Genomic DNA, 21,020 nt, shown 5'->3' on the forward strand with positions numbered 1-21,020 from the left:
ATTTCATTACTCGTTATTTGCAATGCATGTTGCATGCAGTAAATGATTCTGCATAATTAAGTAAAATGACCACACAGTGTACCTGCACACAATTTTCATAAGCGATTAACCGTCTCACGTGCCTGCAGGTCACATAACCTAATCAAAATCATGTGACTGACTCCAGGCTGTTATGAGTAGATTATACAGTGTGCGTAGCAAGAGGTTGGCAGGATTCAAGCATTCACCCACATGTTCGCCAGTGACATTTTGCCCTGTAAGATTCACTTTAACCACTTAGTTTCAGGGAGACTGGTCGCTGTCGTTTGTTAGAGTCCCCCCTTACTGCTTTCGGTCCCCTACCCACCCTCCTCTCTGCCTTCTCTCCTCTGCTCGGTTCTGCTCTATATGTGGCTCTCACGCTGCATGTGGAATCTGCTCCAAATGTTTTCCATATTAGTTCAGAGCCCTTTCAGATTCCGAATAGCAGCAGCCGAGCAGGGCTCGCATACTCCTCCAGTGAGGAGGGAGGGGAAGGGCAGGGCAGAGAGAGGCAGACAGTGTGTGCAGGAACATTCAGACTGAAGAAAGCTAAAGACACACAAGGCAAGAAAGAAAAGAACGGACAAACAAACAAACAGAAGAGAGAATAAGAACAATTTGCTTCAGAGGAAGATTAGGAATCTCGATCTGATAGAGGAGGAATTATGGGGATGGGAACAAGTCCGCTGGGGTCTTCGGGTGGAGGCAGCGCACCCCCTGGCAATAAGAAGAAGGGAAAAGCAGGAACGGGAGGCCCAGTGACGGAGGAAGCCCAGATTTGTTGTGGCTGCCGCTTTCCTTTGCTGGTGGCTCTGTTACAGCTCCTGCTGGGTATCGCGATAGCAGGCGTGGCTTTCCTCATGGTTGCCATTAGCTCCTCTCTGCTAGCCAGGGAGACGCCCCACTGGGCTGGAATCATTGTAAGCAATCCTCCTCTTCATCATTCTTATCCTCAGCTCCCAGCATGCCTTGTTTTCTTTTTAAGGGCCATGCATGAGGCCATCTCACCTGTCCACCTTCCATTGGCCAAACTGCCAAGTTCATAAGCATACATTAATAGCATGCATGTTCATAAGCATGCCGTTACAGAGACTAATATCACCTGTGTTTGAGTTCAAAAGACGCATTTAAGAGAAACGAATAACCTCAGATATTAGAAGTATTGAGAGTTCATGAGAACCACACGTGAAAGTGTATAAGAGCAAGTAATCGACTCTCAGGATTTACAGTAAAAAAGTTCTAAAAAAAGTTATTTAACATACTAAAAACAGGCAAGATTTATTAATTGAAAACAAATATTTATATGAACATTTTCAGAAGGTTCTTGGGTACAATTATCTAGAAAGTTTGACTTTGTTTACTCCTAGAAGGTCAGTTGAAACTGCACCTTTGGAAAGTTTTCAAGGCTTCTTCAAAGCAAGCGTCTATGACATGCACGTCGACGATATGACAAGATAACAGAGAGCTACAACATGCAGGACACTTTCCTGTCATACATTAGCTTTTGGGATAACAAATACGTAAATAAACTATTTCTAATACTTTCAAAAGTTTAATACAACTAACAAAAGTGGAATAGTTTAAAAGTAAATGTTTCTGAAAATTAAATTTGTACTTTTTAAAGAGATACCTTTCTTTCATAAAAATATCGTTGTATCATGTTGCTACTCATGTTATCTAACATAAGTTTTTCAATCATCATGCCAAATCATCTTTTGTTTCATAGCAATATTATGAAGCAATGTGTTAATGAAAGAGCTATATTGTACACAGACACATACACATACACAACATTGGTGTGAAAAGGTTGATCAGATAGCATGTCAGGGCGCACGAGACCAGCACCGCTGTTCCTGAAGAAAAATGCTGAAGTCAACAAGACGCCTGTTCAGCTCGCTCGCCTCAGAAACTGGGAAAAACAATCAAATTAGACACCACACGTTAGTCACAAGACTCCAATCGTGCTGAGAGAGATAGAGCAGAGAAAAGAGAGAGAGAGAGAATGAAAGGGTGATATAAAGAGCATGAGAGATAAATATATCTTGAAGGGGGGGTGAACTGTTCAATTTGCAACCACAGTCAATAAATTATCAGATGACAGCTCGATGCTGAGTTGCACAATGCTGATTACAATAAGGGTCACGGCTGGCTCATGAGAGGCCAGGCGGATGCAGGGAACTGCTTTACAGCAAATAAGATTAGAGCAATCCTGTGGACTGGTATGTGTTCATAACTTGCCAACAATGGTAACTTTTTCAAGAACAGATCGTGAGATGCACGTGATGGACGTGTTTGCGCAGCATCCTCGTGCCACCTCACAAAACTGCGGGTCACATGTATGATTTGTTACGGTGCTAAATATGGGGTCTGAATGACAAGAGGTCTATTAAAAATCCTGTTTTTTCTTTTTTTTTGCAGTTGTGCGTGGTGGCTTTGCTGGGATTCGTCCTCTTCTGCATTACCAGAACGCCTGATGAAAGAGCAACGGTACAATTTGTCACAAAGGTGAAAATGAATGCAATTGCACCTCATTGCTGGGATTTGTAAATGTATTTCAAAGTGCACGGGTTTGTTACATAACACAGTAAATAAGTAACATCTTTTTATGCGATTTAACGCTTTACACACTGTATTCCCAAACAGTATAATCTACTCATCAAAAATGAGTAGCAAACCATACTCAAAACTGTGAAAAAGTTCATTTATCTTACAACTTTCATGTTTAACTATTTTGATATTTTGAGTTCCAGGATCACAAAAATAAGAAGTCACTTAACTCAAAAAAATTAATTATATCTTCCAATGACGTCAGAGCGATTACCAGCATGCTTTGTGTGGACTGGATAATGGAAGTAAATCTCGAAATAAAATGCTATTTTATGTATTTATATCAAAATTACAATGGGATTATACATGTTTAGTATTCTGTTCTATTCTGTTATTTAAGGAGTTTTGGACATTAGTGATTTTAATGAGGTAACCATTGTGCAGACGAGTAGAGCTTAGGAGGAAAACAGACTAATTTCAAATTTGATCTAAAGGCATTACATTGATAATGCTACAGCTGTAATTGGCTGTTGTTCCTTCATCATAACATTGATAAGTGAAACTCAAGTAAATGTAAAATGAAAATTGAAGTCTATTCAAAATGAATTATTTTGAGTTTACTATACTTATGTGTTTAGTGTTCTTTACTCAAAAGAATTGAGTTATCAACTTAAAGGTTTTGTGGTAATACGTTTCCACAAATGTTTTGAGTTGTCTTAACTTATCGGGGTTTAGAGGACATGAGCTTAAATATTGCTGTTGTCCTTATGAAACCTTGTATCTCCATATTTTATGATTTTTCAAGCTGCAGTTGAGACAATCAAGCTGCAGTTGGTTTGTTTTGATTTAAGCCATAATAACTAAAACAATACAGCTAACTAACACAATAAAAACATGATTTTTGAAAATATTTAAAAACGGAGTTATCTCATTTTGGAACCAAACTCTTCAAATGTGCTTTGAGGAACTTATGCAATTTAGCTCTGACAGATATGAAATAATTCTTCATATCATCATTATATTTCAATTTGGCATGCCTTCAGTGCCTTGATGGACCATTAAAATCTACACCAACTTAATTTCTGGGTTATAAAGATTAAACTTTTAGCTCTTATATGAACAGGTTTCCATTCTTAGGTCCATTCCATTATCATAAACATCAAAAATGATTGTAGATTCTCTCTTCATTCCTTCCAGCTCCTGTACTTCCTCTTCTGCACGATAGGGCTTGTCATCTCTGTGCTGGTCATTGCTTTCCAGTGCCACCACTATGCCCTGACTAACAGCTTTGTGTGCAAGGAAATGGGCGAGGACTGCGCGTGCACCCTGGACCCTGAGGATCCTATTGCTCGAACCTTTACCTACAGTGGCGTGGCAGACTGCAGTGCCATCGTAAGCACACTCCCGATGTACAACCTTCTGCAGATCGTGCTGAACCTGGCTCAGGCCATTGTCTGCCTGGTGGGGGCTTTCATGATGTGGAAACATCGGTATCAGGTGTTTTTTGCCGGCCTGCAGACGGGATCTCCCTCTGCCCAGGAGTGGCAGAAAGTTTAGGGCTGAGAAATCACTCTCGAGAAGCAAAAATTGAGGAGCGTAGGAGCGTTCGTGCCTTTAGGAAGAAACTGTTTGCAATGGAAGCGGAAGTTTTGAGTCATATGTGACCTTCAATCTAAGCAACTGAATGATGTTTGTATTAGGATATTTAAAATATTTTGGAAAATGTTTGTGATTTTTAAGAGATATTATACTTTTGAATATTGGCTTTTTGGAAATTTTTAAGGTTTATATTCAAGGTTAAGCGTCTTTAATTTGCCACTGCCAACGAGAGTATTTTTATCAGAAGGAAAGCGAGACCTGTCACGACTTAAAGAATCTACTCTTCTTACTCACCTTGTGATGCTATGCATACAATTTCATTTATTTGCAGTTTTACATGTTTAAATTAATAAGTAAACATGTAAGCTCAAAGATGTGGAAGTACAGTGAGCTTCAAGCCTCTTTTGAAATGCGGTGCTAAAGTTTGAAAATTGAGTTTTTGCTTGTACAACCTGCAGAGATGCTGATATTGTATGAATCACAAGAACTTCATATTTGTCCTACTCCTTTTATTCAATTCTTCAGTTCAAGTGCTCTCATTGGTCCAGGGCCCAAGACAATGTTCATAATTCTTCTGCAAAAGTTGAACAAGTTATACATTTTCTTACTTATATGATCAGTTTTATTATACAAAATAAAAAAACTACATATAGTATAATCATGCCACATTCTGATGACTGTTGCCTTATAGTGACACACGGTATCCTTCTATACTCTGGTATGTAGTGAGAACATGCAAAGAAAAACGAATATAAAACCGAACTGTTTCTAAAATGTAATGTATTCGATGCAGTATCGCTTTAAGAAAGAACTGCCTAGAACCGTAGAGACAAAACAGGCAGTGTACAAGGCAGTCAGAAATAATAGGTGTGTCCAGTGACACGGCTGGCCTGAAGTCACAGTTCACACAGCCAGTGAAGGTTTGGGGGGACTAGAAAGGGGTACTGAGAGAAAACGGCTGGTCACTGCCAATGTAATGTGAAAAAAAACCCTCTTCCTATTGTTTTGATTTGAAGTCATTATATTATTTTTAAGAGTGGAAACATGAAAGTAATGTAAAACAATCCAAACATACATTAAACTCTGTCTTTACTTTGAAACTAAGCCCTGTCACTTTAAAAAGACCTTTAGTTTGGTGTTTGAATGCAACATGATGCTCTGGCACGGGCAAAACACCCTTAAATGTAAGCTTTGTGTGACTCATCTCTCCTTTGAGCCTCTTTCTAATAAAAGACATTTACATAACTCTTCTCCTCATCATCCAACTGCGGTTTGTTTTAAATAGTGACTAATTGAATTTCACTATGTGTTTCTCCTATGCTGAGCAACCATGTGAAATAACTTCACCCAAACACAAATCCCCCTTACAAACAAAAATATTCATATAATACTTCTTAATTGTGCAATAAATAAGTAAATAAACAATCTCATCAGCAGTTTCACAAGTGTTTCTGTAAAAAAAACAATATTACAGTAATGTGACTCACTGACAATAATCAAAATAATAAATCCATTTTTAAAAAACAGCTATACATGTCAGTGCTGTTGTTCTAAATGTCTTCACAAGACCACACAGATCATCTCAAAGATCTGTGGCCCCTCGCTCTCAACAGCAGCTTCAGTGAGTCACTCCACACACTTAGATTAAGCAGGAACATGAAAAATCCCCTCACATTTGGTGCTTTTGGGAAAGAGTGCAGCCGGGGTGATTCTGTGGCCACTCGGAGACGCGCTCATGTGACAGATCTCATCTGCTCTCCGTCCAACCAGCATGACAACAACATGCACAATCACATGAAGACCCATCACATGTGGAAAGGAGGAAGGGAGGAGGTATATTTAGATTAATGAGTGTTTGTGCTGGATGTTGTTCTCCGGATCCGTCTCTCCGCTTGCGTAACTGTGCACACCTGCGTGACTGAGCATCACGATAATTGTCCAGCGAGAGCGTGTTTGAAAGTTTATTAAAAGTGTATGAACTCATATTTTAATCAAATGAATTACATTATTAGCTGTGGGTTATACATAGATGCATATGGGCTATTCCACCGAATGGATGCCATTTCTGTCCCCAGGACTTCACCATAAAAAATAATGATTGAAATCTTAAAAATAAAATAAAAAATATATCATATCTTCGTCGTGTCCCCAGGTTTTCACTCAGTCCTGTTAACCTAACCCAGTGGTATTCAACGTGGTGCCCGCGGGCACCCGCATGAACTCTGTAAGGTGCCCGCCAAACACAGGGCTCAACAATAATACTCAGGACAGTTGACGAAAATGTGACTTTATCGTCATGAAAATGTTATTATTAGCATGTGTTTTAAGCTTTCATATATTCAAATGCAAAAACATGTGAAGGAAAACTTAATTTGGTCCTGTGTACTGAAAAATAATGCATCACATGTTTAAAGTTTGAAAGTATTTTATCATTATCATTATTATCTTGGTTACGAAAAGGTTGGAGACCCCTGCCCTAACCCATTCCCACCTCTGAAAAACTGGGGAATTTCCATAAATCAGTTTTTCAACAGGAAGTTGCATCTTTTGAAGGCCGTGGGAAGAGCAAAGGTAAGTTCTCTCATTTTCTTTTTTACATATTTGATGATATTGTAATGACAACTGGGAGCGTCATTTTGAAAATACTGTCCTGTTACCTAAATTATTTCATAGATGTCATTTGTTTAGTGTAAAAATGCACATATTTGGTAATCACTAGAATTTGCCGAGTTACTTTAATGCATCCATCTTCCACTTATAATCCTGAAATGAAATGAAGTGCTTGAGATGGACCAATACTCATTTTGAATATAGTCAAGTATGTGTGTTATTAGATTCTGTTTTGAAAAAAATGAAGTTTAATTTTGATGAGTTTCAACAAGTGAAAGGCACCCATTTGGTGGAATGGCCCATATACATGGATGACTCATTAGCAGCTGTTTCCACGGGCTGCAAGTCGTCCGCCATATTGGAAAATTGTCAAAGTCAAATCCGGTCTGTGAACACTCGAGAGGAAGTTGACTGTGCGTCATGTATGCACGTCAAAGAATGTGCGCTGTTGCGTAGATACAAACATATTTTTGAACACATTCCAACAAGACAAAGGTGTCAGTTAAACAACTTTTAAGAATTACTACATACACTATATACAAACACATTCTTACCTGTTAAAGATTGTCCCGTTTCTTCAGAGACTTAAATATCTGCTATATTTTTACTATAAAAGGCTGTGCAAAGTTGTGTTTTTGAAAAATAAAATATCTTTTTACCTGAGTGACAACCTGAGTTACCTGAGTGAGATGCATTGACATGTCTGGAGAGGTCGCATGTGGCATCTACACACACATTTTTTTATAGAAACAAGCTTATTAAGCATATTTACAAGATTAAGCATATAGTTAATTGGTCAATAAAGTTTTTAGTTAGTGTATAGTGCCTATAAAACTATTCATGTTTCAAATTTTTTATTTAATCTACGTTTGTTAATCTCTAAAATCTAAATATTTTAGCATATTCATGCATTGGAATTTTGCATTTTATCCTATTCCGGGATAGACTAAACATATTGAAAAAAAAGTTTTATCCAATAAAATACCTTGTAAAACAAGAATGTCCTTGTTCATCTGTACCACCTGCTACAGACTGCTAGCAGCAAACCATGAGTCACAGCTCTATTAACCTTTCGTTAATATAGCAGATATTCCCATTACACCACATCCGCTCATACCGTAATGCCTATTTAAAACAATGATCAATGCTCAGAACAGTACATTAACAAACCAAACACCCCTCAACCTATTCATTGAATAACTGCTATATCCATGACTGTTATTCGATTGTTCCTGTTCTGTTCTGTATTGGAATTGGAATAGCATGCTATCGACAGATGAGCGGTCCGTGTCTGTTATTGGGGACAGTTAGTGAGAGTGGCAGCTATCCAACATACTCTCCTCTAGACTTTCCCTTGCTTAGTGACAGCTGTGAGCTATAATGGAGCAGTCAGCAGCTAATTTTAACCTGCGCTAGAGTAAAGTAACTAGTAGACATGAGACTTTGCATTCCCTAGTAACTGGGTAGGGCTCTGGGGCCTAAACAAACAAGGAAAACTGTATCTAAAGCTACTAACAGGTGTTTTATTGATGGATGTTAATCCAGCAGTGTTTATCAGCACGAGAAACAGATGCACTTCATTAGACTTTGATTTTAACTTTTTAATGCTGGCAGTCGTCTTTGTTTTTCAGATCTGTTACGGTTGATGCAATTTTATCTCTTTTCTACATCTTATTGCACATCTGCAGTGCTATAAACATGAATTTAAAGTTACAAATGATTAACTATACTGTAAATAAAAGCTTTGATTTGGTAGTAATGCTCACCGTTCAATGCTATATCATTCCATCAATAAAAGAAGGACCTTAGTCTAAAAATACTCACGTCACATGGCTAAGATCAGGTTACTCTCTAGAACTCTGAAATACTTGTCACGTGTGTAAATGCAAACTCAGGTGCATTGTAGCTGATTAACACCACAGTCATTCTGCATAACATCCAGACTGCAGGGATAGCTCACCAAAAAATGCTAATTTGTTCATCGTTTACTCACCCTCGTGTCATGCCATACCTGTAGGGCTTAGTTTCTTCTGCAGAACACAAAAGAAGATATTTCGAAGAACGTTGGTAAACAAATGACACTGGACCCGTTTGGATACAAAACCACCGAGACATTTCTTAAAATATCTTCTTTGTGTTCCACAGGTTCTAAATGACACGAGGGTGAATAAATGGTGAATTTTTATTTTCGTGAACTACCCCTTTAAGAAAGTTTTACGCATTCACAGTCAAACATTCCATACTATTAAACAAATATAAATTCTTTATTATTCACTGTACAACTTTGTAAGACACATTTTTACTTAAAAAAACTAAGTAAAAATCATTTGAGGATTAGTACTAGGATCAAGAGGGTATAGATCTTTGTAGGATGTGGAAAACATTGATTCCGACGGTCACATCATTAACTTATTATGAAATGATAATGTTTCCAGTCCTATAGTTTGCGTAATAGAATCATACAGTAAGGCACCATATTTCAAGAACGTACAAAGCGTTAGGCACTTTATGTTTCCAGTTAGTCCAACAATAATCCAGTTATGTACATGACAATTAAAATGTTAATGGTAATACTTTAAGTTTAAAAATCAGACAGCCGTTCCAAAGGCAGTCCGAGTTAAGCGTGATCCAAATGGGCTGTGGAATACTGCCCTCAACAATACTGGTAACAAGCAGTGATGATTTTCCCAAATAAAACCTTCCAGAATCTCCCAAATCTCTCAGATTTCTAACTCAGAAAGCACTTCAATGAGATGACACCATAGTCTTTAGTCATTTCTGTTCATGTAACTGCTGTTGTGTCATGTAAAGTGTGATATCACCATGCGTTGTTCATGGTGTGAATGTGAGCATCTGCGTGTGATGAAGTTCATCCTCAGTGCGCAGGGTGGATGTGATGGTTCATCTGTGATGGTCCCAGGAAGCCCAATCTCTGTTTATTCTTCCTTTGCTCTGTCATCTGTAGGTGTGTAAAAAACATACAAAACAGGGAAGACACTTTAGTCACTTCTCAAAGCCTACTCTCTCTTCGACACAGTTATTTTGTTGTAAACCTTGTGGACTTTTTAAGCTGACGTGAAAGCTTTTTAGGTGGGCGGAATAGATACGCTGTCTCCAAGGATGCCCCGTTTTAGCCAAATTGAACCCAATCTGAGAATGCACTGCAACAAGCTTAGTGGAAAAGATGGCTAATACGTTTTTCAAAATAAAAATTGCCTATAAAAACAGTTAACGTAAAACATGACTATTAAATGCAATACTTAATGTATACTTCTAGAGATAACGGTTTAGCAGCATGAAATCAACTGTTGAGAAGCGGATTGAGCTGCAGCCTTCTTATCCAAGCGATGTGTCCAGTGAGTAAACAATCCTACATTCAAAACATAGAGGAGGAACACCATCTGCTATATTCAACTGGAAGGAGGCTGTTTATCTGAACACAACAAAGTCGAATTTCGCCTACAGGATCTGAGCTGGAAGTCAGCCTGGCTGGAGCTGAGGAGGATCTGTTTTATTAGCTCTGGCTGTCAGGAGAGAAATCACTTTAATAAGTTATTTAACATCCAGCAGTGCAAGGAGAATTACAGTGAGCCGGCCCCTTGTGACCACCAGAAGGACCGCTAGTGGATGAGGGGGGCTACAGTACTCACTACAGTAGTCTACTGTGCCTGTTGTTATATATACAGTATATATACAGTATATATATACACGTGTGTGTGTGTATATATAATAAAATAGTTTTGTTTTTGTAGTTTTTTTTAAGAAAACAGCCTTTTCATGTGTGAAATTAACACGATCATTTTAATGCTGTCAGGTTTTAACTGTCCCATCCTTTAGCAAGAGTTATAAAAAGTTACATAAAGACATAATCCATGCCGAAACATTCTGCATAGATCAGCTAAAATGATCAGTGACCTTGACCTTTGGCTGAGATTCTTCAGAAGGACATCAAGTTCAGATGTGTCACACAACCACAAACAGCATGAGGTTTGATGATCTTTCAGACGTTTAACTCTTTAAGCAATGTTTTTTTTACTAGAATCTGGCTTTATTAAGTCACCATGACCAGTTTTAACACTCAGCATGTGAGAATGACGTGTAAATAAACCCACAGTCACATGTTGCCAATCATGCCTCGGATCTCAAAATGTTGCAGTGTCATTTAGCAGTTTGTTTTTAAGAAATTCTCTTTTGAGTTCTGGGAAAAGTTTTGAGTACTGAAAGTTACAGAATATTTTCATCAAGTACATCAAGCTCTTTTATCTGCAGAGATCAAGGAACACTTGATTCCTTGTGACCACTTTCAAGTTTCTGGTTCAACTGGCTTTGGATCGCAGCCGATTCTCAGTGACTGTGCATGTTTATGCTCGAGTACAGCACAGAACACAGTGAGAAGCTTAAATCTCACAACACGCTATGAAACCTGCAGAAATTCTAAGTCAGGGAGATGCTTTTAGGAGACTGAGCCATGGGGCAGCAATTTCGTTTCCAACGTCATCCAATTAAAACCTAAAGCTCTCTTCTCTTTCTGTCTCCCTCTGTGTCATGTGAATTAGTTCAACTGTTCGTGTTGAATCACATGTGGGCCAGGCAGGTGATATCAGCGATCTGACACAGCGGAGCAGAGCCGGAACATCCACGTTGCCGCAGGGCGCCCGCCCCACCCCTGTATTGACGCACTTCCACAGCAGGGCCGACCAGTCAACACTCCAGAGGCCCCGTGAGGAAGAAAGACCTTCGATTCACCGAGCATGAACAAGACCGGTTTGCTCAGAGAGGGCTGTGAATGCGGGCCACCCTATTGGACGGGACGCAAGCATGTTATGCTATATGTTACCTGCTCTTTAAGCTCAGCCAGCTGGCTGGACAGCAGTGCCACCAGTGCCACGGTAGTGTCCAACCTCTCCTGCAGCAATCGGATCTCGTTTTGTTCGCTCTCTCCCTCGGAGCTCAATAAAGACATGGCCCGCATCCTTGGAAACCAGTCTAGATTCTTCTCCTGAAAGAAAGCGAGACGTGAATGACACTTGGAATTGTTCATCTTTTTGATTAGGGATGTGCTAGAGGAGATATCCATAAAACCAATTTGGTTTAGGGTCACGAGGCACAGATTGAACATGGCAATGAATGGGTTTTACATGCAACACTACAAAGGGATAAAAATGAGTAATGAATTAGATAAATGCACACAACCTTGGATTGAATAACACTATTACAGTATTCACAATAAATTAAGTTTCGTAAAATGTCTTCATTCTAGCGAAAAATGTCAGTCAGTACTCAGACGCAAACATAACACTAAAAACACTTCTCATGCAGAATAAACAACAGGCCGAGTTAAAAAAGTATTTTTTTCCTGGATTTAGATAATAACAGTGAGTCACTATGCTTTGTGAAGTGTGTGGGCCTGCACGGTAGCTCGCGTTCAAGAGTGTTGTTTGTGCTCTGTAATTTATTGTGTGCGATCGGTGTGTATATGGCTTTATCTTGTCTGAGGGGGGGTCTTATGTCTGTGTCTGTGGCATGTGTGATATAAGGAGGGGGTAACGGTGCAGCAGCTCATCACAGGCAGTTATGTAAGGTGCTTTTCACAGTCAGCCTGACAGGAGCGATGCAAGGTGCTCAGAGCGTTCCAGGATATGTTTAGAGGTGGGAAAGCGCTGCCTTCCGATCTTGCACAAGCATGAAACAACACACAACTCGCACAACACGCACACACTCTTGGGGAGACATACCCGAGACGCCTTCTGCATCTTCGCTTTCTCTGGCATACGATAGAACGAGTCCTTCCAAGAACAAATCTTCAAATCAAACTCAGGACCACTGAGAGATATGCACCGAATCAAGTTTCAGAAGATAAAAGGCATTAGCATTATTAAAGTCATTTTAGGGAATGGTTCATTATGACGTCCGTGAAAAAACATTAAAGCCTTTATGCGGGAGGTGTGGTCAAGGACGGGGAAACAGAGACCAGACTGTATTTTTTCAGGTCTTATGAACGGATTTATTTTTCAGGATCTTGCACTGAAAGATGCAACCAAGCAAACATGAAAACAAGACTGTCCTTTGGCCTCTTTTTCCTTTCTGGAAAAAAACCAGAAAGATTGATCGGAGACAATGTCTCTTTTCACAAGACTACGAGCGTATTAAACGATAAAGCCTTTTTTATAAGGCATGAGGGACGTGCTATATTATGAATACAGTCATGCATGAAGGGCATTGCTGGGCGTGACATGTATTGATGCTATGATACAGTACATTATAAATACAGCACATCTACTGACCAATACAATCGATCCATAAATCCATATAAGTTACTATTTACAAATCATAAATATCAGCCTTCTATTATATTTAGTTAAACATCGAGACTCAGAAAAAAAATATTTCCATTACTATGGGGGTCGTGGACCACCAACAGACAACGCTGTGTCTAGGGTGGCATTTTTCCCCCAGGGCCCCCCCAAAATTGTCCAGTTGATAATGGAAAAAAAACATTAAGGTCCAGTGTATGTATCACGATTCAGTCTGTGTTGCCCTGTTTTTTGGACTTTTACTTTGTTTTCCTGAGTTCCTGTTTCCCCATGTCATTTTGTAGTTCTTTGTAGTTTCATTGATTATTAGTTCAGTGTTAATTATTGTCAGGTGTTCCTTGTTTGCCCGCTGATGATTCACCCCACTGCAGGCGTTTGTGCGAGGAAGGTGTCTGATTTGTCACTAAAGTGCCATTAAACATTTCTACCCATCTGACAGACTACATAATAATAGCGTCACGTGTCCTCGCCTCTCATCGCTATAAAGCTGCTGTTTTGTAACGGAAAAGCGGTTTCAGAGCTCCGCCGTCAAATCGGCTCTGGAAATAGAAGCATGATTGCAATAATCAGTTTGATTAACATGGCTGGCCGCTGCACACATTCCTGCAGTGATCTGTTCTCACACACACACACACACATACGGCTCGAGACGCCCAGCTGGGGGAAAAAGCAGAAGTGAGACACATCCCATGGTGAATTTGTGACCTTTGAACCCGCATTGATCGCAAGTCTAGAGGCCGAGACGTTTTTTTCTTGTTGCTGCCGAAGGTGCCTGACGACAGTGTTGCCAAGGAGATGCCTGACTCACTGTGTGATAATGAGCTTTGAAGCAGGTGTGTGTGTGTGTGTAGGACAGGAGAGCACGTGTGAGAATAGGCTGAGCTAATCGCGGGCCACTTGAGATAGATTACATAACACTGTGACTGCTGCAGTACCTGCTCTCTCTCTCTCTCTCTCCTCAACATACCGTGAGTGATAATCACGCACACGCATAACAGTATAATGCAGCGTACCTGCTTGAATGCAAGCCTGTGTATTAATCTTTATGATGTTCTTACTAAAGAAGTGTATCTTCCTCTATATATCTTCCGCGATCTTTGCTTGAAATGTGGGCAATGACGTTATTCGGGGTCCATTTGTAGAGTGTGTTCTCATGTGACCTTAGACTAAACAAACACGCAAAAGAGTCAGACTGCAGAGCTTTAAATACCGCTACAGTTTCATGTCTGCTGTTATCATACAAGAGTTGAAGATATGAGACAAAACGAATAACTTTACCGGAAAAACTAAACAATCATTTCTATGCATTGGCCATATATCTCATATCACTCCTATCTCAGCTTTAATGAGAGTCTTTGTGTTTGTGGCACCACACGATAATTATTTAATACGCTAATGAAATTAGATAAATAGATGGACGGACAGACAGACCTTTTCACAGTTTAATGACGGAAAGTTACTTTCAAACCTTTTATAAACATTCTCAATGGGTGTGTAAGAGTGTAGTGCTCAACTCTACATGGCTAATAAAGCGAGTCATCTATTCACAGTATATTTTATGAAATTTAATAAAACTCCTCTCTCAGTATAAAGTCAAACCTCCTCCACTACAGTATGATCTTTAGCCCCATTATCAGAGAGCCAGAACACTTAACAAGGGTTTTAATTACTACACTGCTTTCAATATATGAGATACAAGGTCACTTTCACACACACACGCACACGCGCGCACCCACACACCACACGCACGCACCCACACGCACACACACACAAACAAACGTGTGCGCACGCACACTCTTTAAGAAACTTCAATGCAGGGACTCTTTCTCCTGTTTTAAGGGCGTTTCTGTCTGTTTCTGATGGCGCTTGCTGTAGACAGTCAGCTTGGAGTCAGAGGCAAAGATACAGAGACACACATATTCTCACTGTGCGAGTCCTTGGTTTGTGCTGCCAACAACATCAACAATGACAAAGCAAACAAGAATCCGCTTACAGGCAAAGTTATTTAATCAAAACATAAATCATGCGTCAATTATGTGTTTTAATGAATATTTCATTCACAAGTTTGGAAATAAATTACCGCTTGTTGAGCGAAAACACAACTGGCTGTGTCATTGACTGTGCCAGACGTATTGGCACAGGCACAGCATACTGTGACTTTGTCTGAGGCTCAGACGGCACACCCACGGACGTCCCACAGTTTGCTCGCCAACCGTTCAATGAACACAAAACTAGCATCTAGTTAGCTTTTATGCATTGGACTGACTCTACACAACTTTGTTTTGTTTTTTCAATGCACTCGTAGTCTTTCTATACAGTTATTACACGGCTCATTTGAATGCTTGATTCTGATTGGCCGGTCGCGACATTCCAAGGGTTGTTATTTTCAAATAACAACCGCTCAAAACTAATAACACCCTGTAACCTGGATGCTGCAAATCATTTTGAGAGGGGCAGTTTAATATTACACAAAAATGAATTATAAATATGTCTTTTAATAACATATATGACATTATATTTACAAATTATTAAACCAATTTGCCTGTTAGTGACGTCTGAACGTCATTTCTTACTTTAAAACCGAAACTAAACTGCTTTTCCTTGCGGAAGGTCTGCATTCGGTAAAAATCAGCTAATAAAATATTTCAAATTCACATTTCATGTCCAGTTTTTTTCTCATGTGGCAAGTAGCCGTGTAATAAGCGGGATAATGTACAAGCAGCCGGCTGTTATTGCGAGATAATTTTATTTCTTAAAATCTTATTTCTGCGATAACAACCGGCTGCCTGTACATTATCCCTTACTTGTTACGCTGGTTTGATTTTGTGGTGTAATAGTTCTTTTCAACTAATAGTTCACTCCTAAATGGCACATCCAATTAAAATGAAATCCCTTTCATTGTCAGTCATACCGCTTTATCCATATGGGCCGGTTCTTGACCAACAAAGCTTTGGCTATGTGAGACCGTGAGCAAAACAAAATTCTGCAAGGAAATGAGTGGATACACAAACAATGACACTATGAGCGCTTTTCCACCATCGCGCCGAACCGTTCTAAGCACAGTCTGAAACGGTTACAGTTATGTTTCCACGATTACAAACTGTTCTCGGCTCAGAATTTTCGGCACGGTTGTCTAACTGTGCTGAATCGTGCTAATGAATGCGCGCAGAGGCGTTACAGCTCAGTCTCTTGTGTTACCAAGGCAGCGCGTGACGCGTTTGTGTTTACATTCTAAAAATTTCCGTTATCAGCCCTGCGGTGGAAAATGAAACCATTTACGTACTGGCTGGCATGGATCGGCACGGAGTGGAACGAGAATGTTGGAATGGCGCGATGGTGGAAAAGCGCTCAAAATGTTGCAATGAACTAACCTTTATCATCTGGGCCACGTAGCTCTCGGGACCCGTGTACTCCGTGGGGTCTTTTACCTTGACCAAGACAAGAAAGTACAAATAGTGCCACATGTTGTGCTCCGACTTGATGTGTTCCTCGAAAGACACGGTCTTGTTATCAAACTTGTCTCTTTCAAGGCCTGAAAACCAACAGATAACAAAATTTGAACAAAGGGTTCTTTTTGTCTGACTATGGGAATCACTTTGTTTCATTCATAGCGCTTCACTGCTGTTTAGTCACTGTAAAACCTTATTCTTAGATGATTTCGCTTACATAAGCTTTATTTCCTCTTTAGTAGTGTAAATTTCAGCATGATCACAGTTCAATCCATCAAATAAAAAGTGCAGTCACAGACCTCTTATACAAATTCAAATGTAGTCAGTTTAACATATCATGACATCTGCTTAGAGTCACTCTACGGGCTGGTTCCAAGACTTTCTAGGATGTTTCTCTGGTGTGCAGATGTTGAGTAAAGCTCACATCAAAGGGGCCGTACTGCGTCTTATGCATTTTATGTACTGCATCAAAAAAGATACAGTATACTTTTACAAGACTATACTGTCTTATGATTGGCTCATGCTGTCCTCCATTAGGACATACTGAATTATACTGATATGCAAACATGGGTTGTGGCAGCACAACCACACTTATTTCTGCATGAAATGAACAGCAAAGACGTACCACAAATAAAGCAGGTGGTCTTCAGAATCTCCTCCTTCCGCTGTTTCTCACTCCTCAAGTCAGCGAAAGTATCGATGATCACACCAAAGATGAGGTTTAGCACAATGATGATGACGATGAAGAAGAACAAGAGGTCGAACACCACACGTGCCGGAAACATGGGCTCCTGAGGAGCAACATTAGGAAGTTTATGGAATATTTATTTACAGAAAATGAAAACTGGAGAAACAAGTCAAAATAACAGAAAATATGCTCTGTATCTTTTCCTACCTCAAATGCTGCAAAGAAAACACGTTCATATTCACTTTTAAGCAATACAACAGTAATATTTGTACATGTATTTAGGAGAGTTAAAAAAAAAATGTATGTGATAACCTGGATTTTTATCACAGTTTTCATGCGTCTTGTCATCTGTCAGTCTTTTACATTGCTGTTGGATGACTTTATGTCTTCAACTGAGGTTTGATTTTGTTGAAATTCAACAGACACTGGACTGGAATTGCCACAATAAATATAGATATGCAGATTTGAAATAAAAAAATGGAATGGTCTCTTCAGTTTTTCGGTGGCTGTACATATAGGTTCTAAAATAGTAAATCCTAAAACCTCCTAAACAACTGCTTTGAAGTCACCTCTATCACAGATTATCATGAAATTATTGTTCTGCAGTTTTCTATCATCCCGAAAGAGACTCAAACCGACAGAAGCCTTTGAAGCTAGCGTGACTGATTCTGCAACGCTTCAAAGCATATAGTTAGATGCACAGAGAGTAAAATGAATGCAGAAGCCTTGTATGAAGTACAGATGCCTGTCGAATCCACTGCTATGAACGAGAATTTTTCTGACAGTATTTGCAACGTTGTAAAGGATTTATTGGTGTAGCTCATGTCTGAGTGTGTTGTGTTGATGACATTTTGCTCACTTCTTTGGAGAGCTTGCGCAGAACATCTGCGATTCCTCCTCCGTTCCTCAGCCCGTGGTTCAGGACCGTAATGATACACATCAGCAGGGTGTCACACACACGTTCTGTACCATCATCTACTCCCTCCCCTGGGATGGACACATGCACACAGACACGTGTATACAGTTTAATGGTTTATGGATTCTAAAGATTTTCGAAGATATATGAAACATTGGGATTACAAATTTAACCTGTAAAAAAAACAAGATTTTGGGGGGCAAAAATGAAAATAAATATGAAATGTTGGATAGTTGGACCCCTGCTGGATTAAACATATTGTACTGTACTATAGCATAAATTCTAGGCATACATGAACATCTATAGAAACCAGAACTGTTGTCTGTGTATATGGTTTTTGTCTTCAAGTTCATTATATCACGACAGGAGCCTTTTTAAAATGTTACAGCAGAGACTATGAAAAAAGGCATAAAAATGTAAAGAGAGACTGTCGTTTTCACATTTCATCGCTCATTCTTTCAGAGAGGTCAACAGACAGCAGAGAGAGTGAGTGAGCGAGCGAGAAAGAGAGAGAGACACGTGTTGATATCTACAGGCACAGGTGATCTATAAAGACTCGCAGGACAAAGCAGAACAAAGCGGCACATGAGTCATGCCTTCAACACACACACAATCCTCAACACCTCAACCTCTAGACACGAGAGGACTACCTTGAAATACAAACACATATCAAATCCATACACACGCAAATGAAACATGCCACCACGTTATTCAGAAGGGTGTGAGGTCAATATGAAGGAGAAACTGAGGAGCTATGTAAAAGATATTAAATGACCCAATTAAATGTTGTCAATAAGATGCTTAAAAAACAATTAAACAGTAATGCCCATGATTTTAAAGTCTTAATGTAATGTATGGCTTTCAATCAATTACATAAATGTTCAAACCAATAGCATCTGGTTTTAAACTATCAATGACATTTTGCAATCTAATGCAATAATATTCATATTCATGTTAAGTGTGGCTTATTTGCCCTGATACTTTGGCCGATTTGTCCAGTTACCTGTGGGTGTACAGACTTACCGTGGTGAGGTTTAAAGGGGGCGTTAGAACACGTCTCACTTAAACAGCTCTTGGAATCCCTTATATTTGGTCTCTCTAAAAAACGAACCAGACAAATACTTTAATTGTTTGTTAAATTCAGCTTTCCAGGACCTTCTCATAAACCCATAAAAGCCCGCATTCCTATATGCCTTCCCAGATAATTTGGAAAAGTTATTCCAAAGCCACATGACTTGCTTTCTTCCAGCGAATAAAAGCCAAATGTTACGTAGAGAGTGAAAGCCTTGGTCACCATTCACTTTCATTGCATTTCTTTCGGTGAACGGAAATAGTGCCCAAAGCTGTCGGCAGTATTGGGTAAGTTACTCTGAAGAAGTAATTAATTACTAGTTACTAATTACATATTCAATAATGTAATTAGATTACTGTACAAATTACTCTCTCCAAAAAGTATTTAGTTACTTATTACTAATTACTTTCTATATCCTATATCCACCTTGATTAGTTAAGTGATTCAAAGAAAGACATGAAACGGCTCTTTTAATTCATTCAAATAAATAATATTAAACTACATGAAGTACTCTTATTAACTGACCAAAGTATTACAAATGTGAGAATTATACATTAAAGCACAGATTTTAAAGTTAGACTTTGAATTTTGATGTCAATTCCACTATTGCACACACATATTACACAAAGTATTTAGTTTAATTACATCAAAAGTAACTGTAATTAAATTACAGAAAAAAAAGAGTAATCCCTTACTTTACCTTTTCAAGGGGAAAGTAATTAAATTACAGTAACTAATTACTTAGTAACTAGTTACACCCAACACTGGCTGTCTGTCCTTAACATCCCGTCTAACATCTTTTGTGTTTCATGGTAGGACTCATATGGGTTTGGAACAACATGAGGGACAGTAAATGAGAGAAAGTTACATTTTTGCTGATCTATCTCTTCAACAATTCAAAGGACTGGATTGATTTAGCTTCGATGTCTTATTTACGAAAAAAGCACAAACTGACATCTGAAGCTAATCTACTCAGTCAAAAGTTGAATAAATGATATTTATTGTATTCCAGCGCATGCATGTGTTTTATGAAGTGCCCTTTCGTCCCCGGTGTTTGTGTAGGGCTACGGTGCACAGAGGAAGTGATTACATAAGGGAGTGTGGCCAATGCTGGGTTATGCAACAGGTGCCACATGGTAGTAGATCCTCACCCATTTCAACGCAACCTCACGGCAATGTGTGTTTACATAAACAAGCACACGGACATAAATACTGTACATGGCTATTGCAGCGGTAACACGTCCATATGTAAATGCATGCCCAAAAAACACAGTGGCTGCTTCCGAAATCGCATACTGTGACAGTACGTACTGAATTTGAATAAGTACCTACCTATCGGCCGTTAAAACAGTACGTTCTATATAGTATGAGTGGGAGTAGTATGAATATATTTCGGACATACTGCGTCCGCCATGTTTTATGGTCATGTGACCCGTATGCTCTTTGACCTATGACGTATTAACAACATCCTACACGTGAGCGTTGATAAAAACATTATTTAGTCACGAGAAATTCATTTATTGGCACTTACACATTAGAAACGGAAGTCCGCCTTGAATTTTCCGCTATATTTATTTGATTTACTCATGGGATAGATAAGTGTCCATCCGATCCACACTCACGAATCTCGGCGGAAGTAGTAGACCGTCCGGGTATTTCTCGCCTACTGAGGTTTCGGACATACTATTCATGACTCGTACTCATTTTCGCCTACTATATAGTATGGAAGTAGGCGATTTCGGACGCAGCCAGTGTGTACTGTATGAGTCGCAAAACTGGAAGCCTTTCGTTAATCTCACTTTAC

At 39.3% G+C, this 21,020-nt stretch overlaps 2 protein-coding genes across 2 annotated transcripts in view; one reads left to right on the forward strand and one right to left on the reverse strand.

Moving 5' to 3' along the window:
* The first annotated feature begins 437 nt into the window (after positions 1–437).
* On the forward strand, positions 438–5,646 carry sspn (sarcospan (Kras oncogene-associated gene)). Its single transcript, XM_057348111.1, has 3 exons — positions 438–941; positions 2,440–2,526; positions 3,766–5,646. The coding sequence occupies exons 1-3, from the start codon at positions 687–689 to the stop codon at positions 4,123–4,125; spliced, it is 702 nt and encodes a 233-aa protein (XP_057204094.1). The 5' UTR covers positions 438–686; the 3' UTR covers positions 4,126–5,646.
* A 3,371-nt stretch (positions 5,647–9,017) lies between these two features.
* Positions 9,018–21,020, reverse strand: part of itpr2 (inositol 1,4,5-trisphosphate receptor, type 2) — a 69,957-nt gene continuing 57,954 nt past the window's right edge. Inside the window, exons 52-57 of the mRNA XM_057347334.1 lie at positions 19,168–19,242; positions 18,088–18,215; positions 17,166–17,331; positions 16,463–16,623; positions 11,615–11,776; positions 9,018–9,736 (exon numbers count right to left, since the gene is read on the reverse strand). Coding sequence (XP_057203317.1) covers positions 9,653–9,736; positions 11,615–11,776; positions 16,463–16,623; positions 17,166–17,331; positions 18,088–18,215; positions 19,168–19,242 — 776 coding nt within the window. The 3' untranslated portion in view covers positions 9,018–9,652. The remainder of the gene's footprint in view (positions 9,737–11,614; positions 11,777–16,462; positions 16,624–17,165; positions 17,332–18,087; positions 18,216–19,167; positions 19,243–21,020) is intronic.

The sequence above is a fragment of the Triplophysa rosa genome, linkage group LG12, assembly GCF_024868665.1.
Source record: "Triplophysa rosa linkage group LG12, Trosa_1v2, whole genome shotgun sequence".
Classification (NCBI taxonomy): Eukaryota; Metazoa; Chordata; class Actinopteri; order Cypriniformes; family Nemacheilidae; genus Triplophysa; species Triplophysa rosa.